The 13520-nt window shown below is 33.1% G+C and overlaps 1 protein-coding gene and 1 long non-coding RNA gene across 5 annotated transcripts in view; both read left to right on the top strand.

The window, feature by feature from the left end:
- LOC107608086 (structural maintenance of chromosomes protein 3) overlaps positions 1-13520 on the top strand; it is a 54276-nt gene that overhangs the window by 2132 nt on the left and 38624 nt on the right. For 2 of the 4 annotated variants that reach the window (XM_021107143.1, XM_016309975.2), the window contains 26 exons: positions 917-955; positions 1106-1173; positions 1276-1347; positions 2099-2178; positions 2323-2401; positions 2547-2664; positions 2767-2942; positions 3108-3353; positions 3440-3561; positions 3964-4108; positions 4311-4483; positions 4951-5050; positions 5930-6066; positions 6317-6518; positions 6692-6779; positions 6872-7021; positions 7736-7887; positions 8004-8195; positions 8269-8452; positions 8537-8607; positions 9057-9208; positions 9427-9595; positions 10027-10173; positions 10398-10493; positions 10665-10839; positions 11652-11843. In XM_021107143.1, the coding sequence (XP_020962802.1) occupies positions 917-955; positions 1106-1173; positions 1276-1347; positions 2099-2178; positions 2323-2401; positions 2547-2664; positions 2767-2942; positions 3108-3353; positions 3440-3561; positions 3964-4108; positions 4311-4483; positions 4951-5050; positions 5930-6066; positions 6317-6518; positions 6692-6779; positions 6872-7021; positions 7736-7887; positions 8004-8195; positions 8269-8452; positions 8537-8607; positions 9057-9208; positions 9427-9595; positions 10027-10173; positions 10398-10493; positions 10665-10839; positions 11652-11842 (3524 nt within the window). In that variant the 3' untranslated portion in view covers position 11843. Of the gene's footprint in view, positions 1-916; positions 956-1105; positions 1174-1275; positions 1348-2098; positions 2179-2322; positions 2431-2546; positions 2665-2766; positions 2943-3107; positions 3354-3439; positions 3562-3963; positions 4109-4310; positions 4484-4950; positions 5051-5929; positions 6067-6316; positions 6519-6691; positions 6780-6871; positions 7022-7735; positions 7888-8003; positions 8196-8268; positions 8453-8536; positions 8608-9056; positions 9209-9426; positions 9596-9996; positions 10174-10397; positions 10494-10664; positions 10840-11651; positions 11844-13520 lie in introns of those variants that run through there. The other 2 variants (XM_021107145.1, XM_021107144.1) reach the window with 2 other exon arrangements.
- Positions 10846-11450, top strand: LOC110264822. Its single transcript, XR_002351060.1, has 2 exons — positions 10846-11035; positions 11145-11450. It is a non-coding gene; the product is annotated as an uncharacterized LOC110264822 (long non-coding RNA).

Genomic DNA, 13520 nt, shown 5'->3' with positions numbered 1-13520 from the left:
TTATTCAATATATAACAATAGATATGAAAAACTAAAATTAATAACAAAATGACATAAATAATAATATTATTAATATAAACTAAGCAGCAGATGCCAATTGAGGTTTTAGAATAGAAAATAAAAAATATTGAGGGGTGAGAAATTGAGAAGAGAAAAAATGGGGTTTAGAATGAAAAAACAAAGAATTTAGTGTTCAAAATAGGAAAAAATAGTTCAAATTGTAAAGAAAAAAGGAAGCAGATTCGAGAATGAAGGAGGGCCAGCCAACCCGTGGCACACGGGAAGGATGCTGTCGGCAGGTCTTTCAGCAGCAAAGAGGGAGTGAGGGAGGGAGGGAGAGTAGAGAGGAAAGAGATTTCCTAGTTGAGTGGGTTTGTGACTTCGTGTAGAGTGGAAAAGGAAAGGGGGAGAACGTTAGCTTGGTAAATTAAACTTTTAGGGTATTTGAAAACACATAAACAACCCTCCAAATGCAAAAGATCACACCCGGATCCACCATGACGTTGCGGCCATTGTGGCTCCCGTGATTTCCATGGTGTTGCATCACTCGTATGACGGCAGGCCCAAAATTTGCCATGGTACAGCCATGGGCATATTTTAAAAATCCTTGTATCATCCGCAGCTATAATGCCAAATAACTGAAAACGATCACACTTTCCATGGAGGATTGCCCTACTTCAATTGAGATTTAGAATAAGATGAAAGACTTGTCAAATTATAGGTAAAATTGTTCAATCCTTTAGAATTCTTTTAGCTTTAAGATTTAGAATTAAGAATATAAAACAAAGAAACTGTTGATTGCTCTCATTAGTCAGAACTTGTGTGTGTGTATTTGTCTGTATAGATAGAGATAGAGAGAAATTAGTTGGTAACATTATTAATATCTTATTTATTTGTTTAATTATTTATTTTGTAGTTGGTGCTAATGGATCCGGGAAGTCAAACTTTTTCCATGGTATGGAAACAGCCATTCTTTTGCCTCTATTACATTAATTTGGTGACAGTGATCTATTCTTTGGAATGCAACTGAAATTTGTTCTTCGACATTTGATTTGTTAATCTTTTATCGTTTATTTTTAATAAAAAGTTTTGTTTTCATATGTAGCCATTCGTTTTGTGTTGAGTGATCTCTATCAGAACCTACGCAATGAGGATCGACATTCATTACTCCATGTATGGCATTGTGCACATTTCTTCATTCCTACCGCTGGTTCTGATGTTTTATTATTCAATTTTAGAACCTGGGCATGCTTTGTTGATTTATTCTCTGTACAGGAAGGGGCTGGGCACCAGGTTGTATCTGCGTTTGTGGAGATTGTGTTTGACAATTCAGACAACCGTATTCCGGTAATTTTTTTTGATTATTCATCTTTTTGTATGCTATTTTAATCTTTTGTTGTCTAAAAAGTATATAACAGATTGTGTGAATGCCATGGTGATGGATTATGGAAAAGTAGCTTTCTTTGGGTACTTCTGTTTCTTATTAGAAAGATAATTATATAGAGCCTTTTTAATATTCTTGTTAGAAATATTCATATGGATTCTGCTAACAAGTTGCCTTTTTAGAGCCTTTTTAACATGTCTTTTCTTAATCGCTTTAAGTGCAACAATGTGTTGGATATTTGTGTGTTCTCATCTAATGAATGCATATTATGGGTAATGCTGCTCAACCCATTTTTGGCAAATGAGTCAATGAGTAATAACATAAAGGTTTTGTTTTCACCAAATAAATTTGTGATTACGAGTACAGTTTCTTTCTCTGCATTGCCTCTTTCAGTTATTTCATTTACATACTTTAAAATGATGTTAAATACTTTCTGCTTGCTCTGTAGTCATTTGATTCATGGAGTACACTGGGTATTCTCTCTTTCAATTTTTGAAAAACTACCTAAGTTTTGATGTGATTCTTATAATTGTATTATTTTAAAGTCATATGGAAATCCTTTTTTTTAAATGCTTCAGCCTCGATAGGGTGGTGTAATTTCTCCATTGCTTCAGAATTGCTCAAGTCTCTAGTGATTTTTGTTCTTATAGAATATGGATACGATTGGCAATAATTTTGTTTGAAATATTGGCATCTATCTTTGCTGCTGAATAGGTTGACAAGGAGGAAGTGCGTTTGCGCCGGACTATTGGTTTGAAGAAGGATGAGTATTTTTTAGATGGAAAACACATAACGTGAGTAGAATTTATTAACATATTAGTGCGTGTGTTTTGACGTTCACTTTTGACTTCAGTTCAAAATGAAATATTCTGGTTTATACTGCTTAGCCAAATGACTATTTCCCTCTGCTCCTAAAGAAAATTATAAATGATCTGCAGAAAAACTGAAGTGATGAATTTACTGGAAAGTGCTGGGTTCTCTCGCTCAAATCCTTACTATGTTGTGCAGCAAGGAAAGGTATTGGTGCACGGCGGGGGTGCTTAAATGTGTGTTTCATTTTGATAAGATTCTTCGTCACGTTACATATAAATATAAATATAAATATATGGTAAACCATGAGCTGGATAGAGTTCTTGATTGCTTGTTTCTTATTGTTGCATAGATATCGTCACTAACATTGATGAAAGACTCAGAACGACTGGATTTATTGAAAGAAATTGGCGGTACTAGAGTTTATGAGGAGCGGCGTCGTGAAAGTCTGAAAATTATGCAGGAAACTGGCATGTTTTTCTGTTTAACTAGTTAATTTAAGGCTTTTGGTTTATGTTATTCATTATTCTTGTCATTGATTTCTTATCAACCAGCTTTTTTCTGTTTGATAGGTAATAAAAGAAAGCAAATAATTCAAGTTGTACAGTATCTAGATGAGAGGTTGAAGGAATTGGATGAGGAGAAAGAGGAACTACGGAAATATCAGCAGCTTGACAAGCAGAGAAAATCTTTGGAATATGCTATTTATAGCAAAGAAGTTCAAGATGCTCAACAAAAACTTATGGAGGTTGTCTATGTTTAATTTTACTGCATCTATAAGTTTATTCATGGTTACTTATTGTGTTCTATTGATTAGATTTGCTTTTGAAGAAATCCTATTTGATTTCTCCTCTAGAATTTTGAAATATTGGATTTTGATGCCTGTAATTGAATGCTTGGCACTTTGTTTTAGATAGAAGAAGCCCGAGCCAAGGTTTCTGAAACATCTGCAAAAAAGTATAATGATGTGCTTGATGCCCATGAGAAAATCAAAGATTTAGAGAATACATTGAAAGATGTCTCAAAAGAACTTCAAAACTCTAACAAAGAGAAAGAAAGTATAGAAAAGAGACGAACAAAGGCTTTAAAGAAGCATACAGAGCTTGAGCTTGATGTCAAGGACCTACAAGAGAAGATTACTGGAAATATTCGAGCAAAGGTATCATTATGATGGTTGATTACTTGTTTGACTTGTTTTTGATGGGATGGTTTGTCCAAGATCTGTTCTCACCTACCTGCTTTCAGGAAGATGCTGCAAGACAACTGAAGATACTTGAGAAGAACATTCAAGATTCAAATGATGAGCTGGAGAAAATCAGACCTAAATATGAGGAACAAGTTATGGAAGAAAAAGAAATCACCAAGCGGTAAGCTATGGTTGTGGGTGTCTGAAGTTGCAGTTGAATAATATAATTGGATGCAGCACTCTCTGAATGTACAAATTAGTCTTTTTGACATGATATGTTTTAATATTATTCTGTTGGCTATTTATAATTTCATTCTATTATCTTTAAAGAACTAATTTTAGAGAAGATAATGAAATATTGTTTGTCCTCATCATTCTTGCAGAACTTTTCTCTAGATCTAAAATATAGATTTTTGTATTTGTTGCTTGTTTGTGCAAGCATGTATTTGACACTGATGTTTCTTTAGATAATTTCTATAGCCAATCCAAGGAGGGTAAGTTGTTTTGTGTTTGTAGAGAACATGCAACAACCTCAACTGTGTTTTTTCCCAAATAAATAAAAAAATATTTTGTTATAAATCAGAATAATGGAGCGTGAGAAACAGCTCAGTATACTCTACCAAAAGCAAGGGCGTGCAACCCAGTTTCCGAGTAAAGCTGCTCGTGACAAGTGGCTTCGCAAGGAGATAGAAGATCTTGAACGAGTGCTTTCCTCAAACTCAGGGCAGGCAAGTGCTAATTTTTATTTATGTGCTATAATGATCCTGGATTTCCTTTTTTCTTTTATTTTAAATACATTAAGGTCCCTACTTTTTATCAGGCTGCTAGATTTGTATTTATGAATTTCATTGAGCTATGCTGTCTATTTATCATTGTATGTTGTTTCTCTTTCTTTCTTTCTTTATTTATTTTTGGTGGTTGTTGGGACAGGAAAAAATGCTCTTGGAGGAAATTGGTCGTCTTAAAGGTGAACTGGATGGCTGTGATGAGACCATTGAGAAATGTAGATCTCAGATTACTACTTTGCAATCTCACATTGACCAGTCACGGCAAGGGTTTAATAAATATAAAGTTCAAAGAGATAAGTTGCAGGATAAGAGGAAGTATGTATATCTTTTGTTGCATTTTTTATATATTTCTGGGATAAAGGAATGAATATTAGGTTTACGAATTCTGTTGGACTTTATAGTTTTATGGAATTTTTTGTTAGGTCTTTATAGATTAAAAGCTTGCAATTGGCTATCTATAAATGGATAAAAAAAAAATTAATTAGGTCCTTACAAATGGTTATCTTTAAAAAAAAAAAAACACAATACACATGGAATATTCGCTTACAAAATATTCCACAATTCATCCTACATCAAATAAAAGAAATATTCCAAGAATAATTCGTATTTTTATTTCTAAAACAAAAATGGCTTGCAAAGATCTAACTGAAAATTTGAGTAAACTATAAGGACTTACTAAGTTTAGAAACCTACATACTATTTTAGATAGAATAAATGTTATTATTGGTTACTTTACAGAGTGACAAAGATATTACTTGTGATTTTAAATTTTTGTCTTGTAGGTCCTTATGGGACAAAGAAAATACACTTACTGCTGAAATTGATAAGCTGAGAGCTGAAGTTGAGAAGGCTGAAAAGAGCCTTGATCACGCAATTCCCGGTGTGAGTGTTTTTTCTTTCTTGCTTATTTATCATCTCACTTCTGACTTCTGAGTACTTTTAGATTCTCAAGAAATGTTACAGTAAATCTGGGATTTTCCATCTTTCACTATGTGTGTGGTACGTATGTGCTAATTTAGTGTATAACTTTAGAATCACTTACACAGGTGTTGCTGTGTTGGTGCTAATTTGGGGTATAAATATAGAATCACTTACATATACTGCCTGACGTAGGCTAACGGTTACCACATATACAGATCTTAGTCCTTAAAATCTTATAAACTGCTTTCTGTTTAGGGGATCTTGCTATGTATATTATATATACATTGCAGCTCAACATTACTTAGAGAATTTATATGCAACTTCAAGAAAGTATCAAGTGGTTTATGTCATGATTAATGAGTTTACTGCTGTTTCATAATAATGGTCTATGTCATGAAGATTTGACAGTTTTTATGTGGTCACAACCCTCCTCTTTTATCCGGGCTTAGGACCAGCTGTGTAACATGGGAAGAGTTTGCTCTTTTATAATATAAATGGAAAGGACTTGAAAGAATAAGTACTTCCTGGTTTCTGTCCTTTAGGTTATGCAGTACTAAAACGAACCATCAAGAATAGACATACTCCTTTCCATGTATGTCTATGGAGTTTTAATGTGTTGGTAATAAAATCCTTTGCAATTATATATGATGTTCTGTGCTGATGTTTCAATCTAATTGGACATTTAACAATGGATAGTACTTAGCATCTGGGAATGCAGTGGAAGATGCTGTTATCTGTCCAGTTCAGGGATGTTCTGTCATGATTTTATTTCTATAAACTTACTCTAGTGAGATGTTGCCATTTTTTCTATCACCATACTTGACACTCCTTTATGTTCAGGATGTCAGAAGGGGGATGAACTCAGTTCGGAAAATCTGCAGGGAGTATAACATTTCTGGTGTTTATGGTCCAATCATTGAGTTGCTGAGTTGTGAAGAGAAATTCTTCACAGCAGTTGAAGTTACTGCAGGAAACAGGTCATTTCTCCCTTATATTTCGTTTGAAATATAGGCTATGCAAGCTGTAGCATTCTAGTGTGTATTTTATTTTTCTCTATGTTCCATTGGTGTGATTGAAATGGATTTTGTGTTGGAACATGCAAAGCTTTCACTTGTTCAATCCTTTTGAAGTGCTGGTCATTCTTCTTAGGCTGTGATCTCCTTACAGGTTTCAATTCACTTGTACATGCAATTTAACATTTTCCTTTTAATATATTTGTTTAAACAGCTTATTCCATGTGGTTGTTGAAAATGATGACACGTCAACCCAGATAATTAGACATCTTAACGCACATAAAGGTGGACGAGTTACATTTATCCCACTTAACAGAGTGAGGGCACCACGCATTACTTATCCCCAGAGTTCTGATGTCATCCCTCTCTTAAAGAAATTGAATTTTAAACATGACTATAACCCTGCATTCAGTCAGGTTAGCTTCTACAACAGATGTTAACTTTTATTTACACAAGTTAATACATGTTCAGGAGCAATTTGCTAAAGGGTTGTAAACTTCTAATTATAAGTTTTTTGTGTGGCTGGTGATACTATCTTCTTGACTATATAGATGGATTGATTTCCCTCATCATTTCTGATATTTCTTAGGTATTTGCCCGAACGGTTGTGTGCAAGAATTTGGATGTGGCTTCAAGGGTTGCCAGGACTGATGGTCTTGACTGCATAACACTGGATGGTTGGTGTGGAAATGCTTTACATGGCTTGTCTACATGATATGGCCTAGCTGTGTGTTTTGCCTTTGACTATAAGCTGTGTGCTTCATTACAGGTGATCAAGTTAGCAAGAAAGGTAGTATGACGGGAGGATTTTATGATCACAGACGATCAAAATTGAAGTTTATGAATATCATTAAGCAAAATGAAGATGAAATTCACTCAAAAGAGGAGGAATTGATGAAAGTTAGATCTGACCTGCAAGATATCCTTTAATTTTTATAGATGTTTTAATAAATGAAATCCTTTATTTATTTATTTATTTTTTTGTGCTGATTCACTCAGTTTTTACTTGGGTTTATTTTTGCACCAGTAAGGAGATCTCTTGTCATCCTATCTTTTTGTGTCATTCTTTTCTTATGATATTCTTTCTCCCAAAAGAGAAAAGTAGCTCCAAAGGCTAGGAGGAATGAAGGCATTAACTTAATAATTTGATTAACTTCAAACAGTAAATTCATCATTCTTTGTCATTTAGATTTCTGGTTTCTCTTGAATATTCATGTTGCTTTCTTAGAGTAATGATTTAGTGGATGAAGGTGGATTGGTGTATAAAATTGTAAAGACCTTTGTCAAGCATGTTTTAGAAAATAAGATTATATCTGGATTTTTTCCCCTCTCCCGGTGGGTAGTTGGACAACTCGTGTGTGACTGCACTTGGTTGGTTCCATAGCCCTTAAGTGGATTTTAATGATTTTTGAACGCTTATTACCTAAAGTCATCGATTTTTTTTTTGTTTTATTATTATTTGATTTTGTTGTTCGTTGGCAATGATTGATTTTGCTTAGATAATTATTTTTGCTCTATATTTTGTTGAAACTTTTATAGTGACACCTATGTTTTTTCAATGCACATGCTTTTCTTTGCATGGTATATTTGTTTCCAACCTCCAATAGTTTTGTTTCCACTGAACTATCCTCACAGATAGACCAAAAGATCACTGAACTTGTTTCCGAGCAGCAGAAGATTGAGGCTGAGTGTGCTCATGGAAAATCAGAAATGGAACAATTTAAGCAGGACATTGCAAATGCTAACAAGCAGAAGCAATTGATTTCTAAGGCACTTTCAAAAAAGGTGTTATTATATTTCTATATTATACAAGATGATCCCCTTGGAGTTTCTTTTCTGTTGGAAGTTGGCTGTGGAATTAAGTGTCAATAATTTTTAAGTTTTTCCTTAATGGCTTGTAGGAAAAGTCACTTCTTGATGTCCAGAATCAGATTGAACAGCTTAAAGCTAGTATGGCAATGAAAACAGCCGAGATGGGCACGGAACTAATTGACCATTTAACGCCAGAGGAAAAGAAGCTTCTGTCTGATTTGAATCCCGAAATCAAGGAACTTAAAGAGCAGCTTGTTGCATGCAAGACTGATCGTATCGAGGTTATTGAATTGATAGTATTTGTATTGGTACAGTTTACAGGGCTGGATCCTTATTCTAACTTGAGATTTGCAGACGGAAGCACGGAAAGCGGAGCTGGAAACTAATCTAACGACAAACCTGAGGAGAAGAAAGCAAGAGTTGGAAGCTGTAATATCATCTGCTGATGATGACACTCTGGGTGTAGATGCTGGATTGAAGGCGCAGGAACTTAGCGATGCTAAATTGTTAGTTGATGATGCATCAGAGCAGCTTAGAAGTGAGACTTCCATTTAATCTTTTCTTTTCTTGATGTTTTGAAGAAACATTATAATTCCATGGTTGACAACATTATCTTTCTCAGGAGTCTCTAATAGTATAAGTGCTCGATCAAAGGAAATTAAACAGATCAAAGAAGAAATCAATAAGTTGAAGGTATGTAGTCTTCTTAGGCTGCATTTGTTTATAGGCATGGAACACTGAAACAGGGACACAGACACAAAATCATGTTTGGCAAATAAGATATGTCCAGAGACACTGAATTAGTGTATTTCGTGTCTTTCTTGATACTAACAAGAGACACAATTTATTTTTATTTTTTCTTTCATTATTTTTATCAAATTTTCGTAATTATATTTTTTATCGTTATACTTTTCTTCCTAAACTTTTTGTATGGAAAAAATAAGAGTAAATTAGACTTTTGTAATATGTTCTTGTTTATCACCAAACAAAATATAAGAACATTAATTTTTGTGTCTCTGTCTTTAGTGTCTTGTTTTCCGTGTTTTGTTTTGTCCTGTTCTCAGAACCAAACACAATATTATAGATTGATTGCTGGCTACAGTAGTTTTTGCTTCATCAATAATGATGACTATGGTTTGCAGTCATTGGAGGATGAGTATGAAAGAAAACTTCAGGAAGAAACAAAAGAATTAGAGCAGTTGCTGAGTAAAAAAAATATATATTCTGCTAAAGAAGAAGAATATACAAAGAAAATAAGGGAACTGGGCCCATTGACATCAGATGCATTTGAGACGTAAGGCTTTTCTTGATGATCATTTCTTTTCTCTTTCAATTTTGGGACATAAATAAGGTTTTTATTTTATTTTTTTAATTTTCTTTTAAATGATCAAGAAATCTGCCATATTTTAAATAATGCAGAAGATATGTGCTGTTACAGTTATAGGTTATTTCCTTGCAGTTTGTTGTTATCTCTATAGTTTGGTTGTAGCTAACTTTATTGCACCTTCTTAGGTACAAGAGGAGGAACATCAAAGAATTGCATAAAGTGTTGCACAGGTGCAATGATCAACTGCAGCAGTTCAGTCATGTAAACAAGAAAGCGCTTGACCAGTATATAAATTTTACAGAACAACGAGAGGAACTTCAGAAAAGGCAAGCTGAACTTGATGCAGGAGATGAGGTAATTGTCTGGCCTTTTGGTTGAAATGGTTCTTTATAATTCACATTAAGGTGGGTGATTACCTGACAGCTAAATGCTTGATATACATTGCTAGTTCCTGTTCTGCACTATAGCATCTGAAAGATTTGGTACAACTGATCTTTCATGGCATCTGATTGTTGATATTTTCATTTCTCCCTGAAAATGGTGGTGATATTTTGATTTGTCCCCGAAAAAGGTGTTGTTAACCACTTGCATATATATGAAATAACTTTTTCCCCTTTTTATATTTTTGACTGCTTTTATTTTCTTATGTGAGTTGTATTCCAGTATTAAGGTTCATTTTGAATGTGAAACATCCAAACCCAGCTTTTGCATTTTTTTTTCACACTGGTCTATACAGCATCACTAAATTATTTGAGTTCTCTGTCACTGGCATTGAGTAATTGCAGAAAATTAGAGAGCTAATATCTGTACTTGATCAACGGAAGGATGAATCAATAGAGCGCACTTTCAAAGGTGTTGCTAGGCATTTTCGAGAAGTGTTTTCTGAACTCGTACAGGGGGGTCATGGTCATCTGGTTATGATGAAGAAAAAGGTTTGTGATTGTTAAATCTTTTATCTGGTTTGTGAAAGTATCTTGCTTTCTAGCATGTTATATAGGATCATGATGCTTTAAGTGATTTCTTACTTTCTCTTGTGTGGTGGTTGATTATCAATTTTTTATGTGAAATTTGTGAGAAGTGAGCTATCTCAATTGAAGTTATTTTTTTCTTTTTTGGTTATTGTAATTGATATTTTGTATCCATTCCTTTCCCTTAGGATGGTGGTCACGATGATGATGATGATGATGAGGATGGTCCTCGTGAAGCAAACCCAGAGGGTAGAGTAGAAAAGTACATTGGAGTGAAAGTGAAGGCAAGTGCATTTCTGCTGTGCCCTTTTTACTTATGATTTAAATGTTTTGCCAGGTCATTTATTGGTCTAGCATTGGTCAAAACCAAAGCTGCTGTTTTGCTTTCATACTACACACAATTTAGGTATATAATTATAATTATTCAACATTCCTGGCACGATTATTCCTTGCAGGTTTCTTTTACTGGACAAGGAGAGACACAGTCCATGAAGCAGTTGTCTGGGGGTCAAAAGACTGTAGTTGCTCTTACACTTATCTTTGCCATACAACGATGTGATCCTGCTCCGTTTTATCTATTTGATGAGATTGATGCGGCTCTGGATCCACAATACAGAACTGCTGTTGGAAGTATCCTTTTATTACTCTTGCTATCTTATTTTCATGGCAATTAACTGGTTGTGATTCTTCAGTCACTTGTATTGCATCTGTGGTTCAATAAAATTTTATAGTGCTTATATAATAGTCATCTTGTGACCATCTCCTCTAAATACTAAAGCTGTTACTTGCATGGTTCTTTGACAGCTAAAAAGACTTATCCTACTAGGTGAGATTCATCAATCAAATGACACAATAGGTTTTTCTTGATATCCAAAATAGTTCAAACAATTTTTATTATTCCAACATATTTATCATGTTCCCTTCTTTCATTTAAGGTTCATCTCAAAAGGCCAGGGAAATACCTTCACGTTTGTTTTCTCTCGTAATTATTGCTGTTAAACGTACCTAAGCACCAAGATACAGGTTAAGTTCTTGCATTAAGTGCTTCTAGTAGAGGGAAATGCAGGTACATTTACATTAAAATTTACAGTTTTACATGAGAAATACAATTTCAAGTGAATTTCAAAGGGCAGTGCTTCATCTTTCATTTGGAGAAGTCTATTTTAGCCTTGGTCTTGTTGCATTGGTGAGGCTTTATTACTTCGTAAATTACATTTTTGTTTCAAAATATATATATATTTTTTTATTGAAGATATATAATATAAAGTTCCAATTTATCCATGCTTGCAATCAATGTGCTTTGGAGGAGGCAGTTGGGAAATGTTTAGATTCAGATATGGGCTTTTGGTGATATTTAAATTTAACAATTATTATGCTTGCCTTATTGACTGATATCAAGATTCCATTTTATATTGTTGTCTTGGGATCCTTAACTTCCCTAGATATGATCCGCCGTCTGGCAGACTTTTCAACCACACAATTTATCACAACAACATTCCGCCCAGAGCTTGTGAAAGTTGCTGACAAGATCTATGGAGTAACGCATAAAAGCCGGGTTAGCCGTGTTAATGTTGTATCCAAGGACGATGCTCTAGAATTTATCGAGCATGATCAGATGCAAAATGCTGAATAAGGTTAGAGAACCTCATAACATTTCTGCTATGGAGTTAAAGGTTTTGAAAATAACATGAAACATTTTTATAATAGCTGCGGCTGTTGATCTTGCTAGGATGGAAAATTTTCCTTCTGGTGGCACTTAGTGCCTATTGGTATTCTACTAAGCTAACTCGCACTATATAGGGAGAGGTCCAAGTGAGAGGAGTGCTTTTATGAGAGAAATAAATTTGGGTTATATCTTTTACATCAATGGTCAAGATTAAAGTTGCATGAATTCTTAATTCTTAATTGGTCATATGGTCTTTTTAACAATTCTTTGACTATCTATATATGGTTGTGGTCCAGATTATATACATATATAGGAGATTTATTTAGCAAGAGTAGTAGTCTTATATGAATGCGAGAGACACAAATCCAGACTGCAAGTTATAGCCATATATATGGATAGTTAGGATTAAAAGATGTTAAAAAGTCATTTAGCACCTAAAAAAATCATTCCATCCATCTATCTATCTATCAATCAATCAATCATCAATTTTATCTATATAAAAGTTGATACCAAAGTCATTCTATATTCAACTAATTACATATAGATTTCTTAGAATTTCGCCATGTCAGCATATTAGTATAGATGTAATTTTATTGTGAAACCAAATATATATTTTCTTTCAACCTCAATGTTAATTCTTGTAACAGTTTCCATAATAATTAACAAGGTAATCTTTCCAATTAAAATCTCTTTTTAATAATTTTAAATGTCCTCTTTATTATTCAATTCATATTTAATAACTATTTTCAAAAATAAGTTGATTATTCATTTGTTTTTACAATTGCATTTTTTATAAAATAATTTATGGGAAATGAGTGTGCTAGATTGTTTCAAAAATTAAAAACCAATGAGCGGTTTATACTATAGTTGAAAGACGTCAAGCTACTCTTATATAGTTTCTTTTATAGAAGAAAAATTAAATATTGCTAATTCATAGTTTTAGATTATCACAATTAACTTTATGCCTAATAATCCATTACTTTTTTCATTTACTTTATAGTAGGGTAAATTATATTTTTTGTCCTTGAAGTTTGTCAAAAATTTTAAAAATATTCTTAAGTTTTATTTTGCTTTAATTTTGTCCCTAAAGTTTTCAATTTGCATCAAATATAAATTTAGAAAGTTTAGGATTAATCCAGCAATAATGCATGACAACTGTCCAATTTACTTGTGTTGAAGGCTGATCTTGTGAAATTGTTGCTAAATTAGTCCTAAATTTTTTGAAAAATTAGCCGTCTGGGATATATTTGATGCAAATCGAAAATTTTTGGAACAAAATTGAAATAAAATAAAACTTAAGGATATTTTTAAAACTTTTAACAAACTTTAAGGACAAAAAATATACTTTATCTATCATAGTATTATAAAACACACCAATAAATATAACAAATTTAGATAAAATTATAATTTGTACAACGTTTACTTTTGAATTGATTCAAATTAAGGTAGTTATTTAATGTTATTTTATTTTAATATTTATGTTTTAATCCTATGCAGTGAAAAAATACAATTTATTTGTACTTATTAAAATAGTTAACAATATAGATATATGCAGTTTTAATCTTGAAACATAAATTAGTAATGATAACTTTAGAGATTATACAAATAATTACTTTACATAAAATCTTAAAATGTTTACCACCTA

Source organism: Arachis ipaensis, chromosome B07, assembly GCF_000816755.2.
Source record: "Arachis ipaensis cultivar K30076 chromosome B07, Araip1.1, whole genome shotgun sequence".
Taxonomy (NCBI): Eukaryota; Viridiplantae; Streptophyta; class Magnoliopsida; order Fabales; family Fabaceae; genus Arachis; species Arachis ipaensis.
The sequence above is the reverse complement of the archived record's forward strand: the minus strand, read 5'-3'. Positions and strand labels throughout refer to the sequence as shown.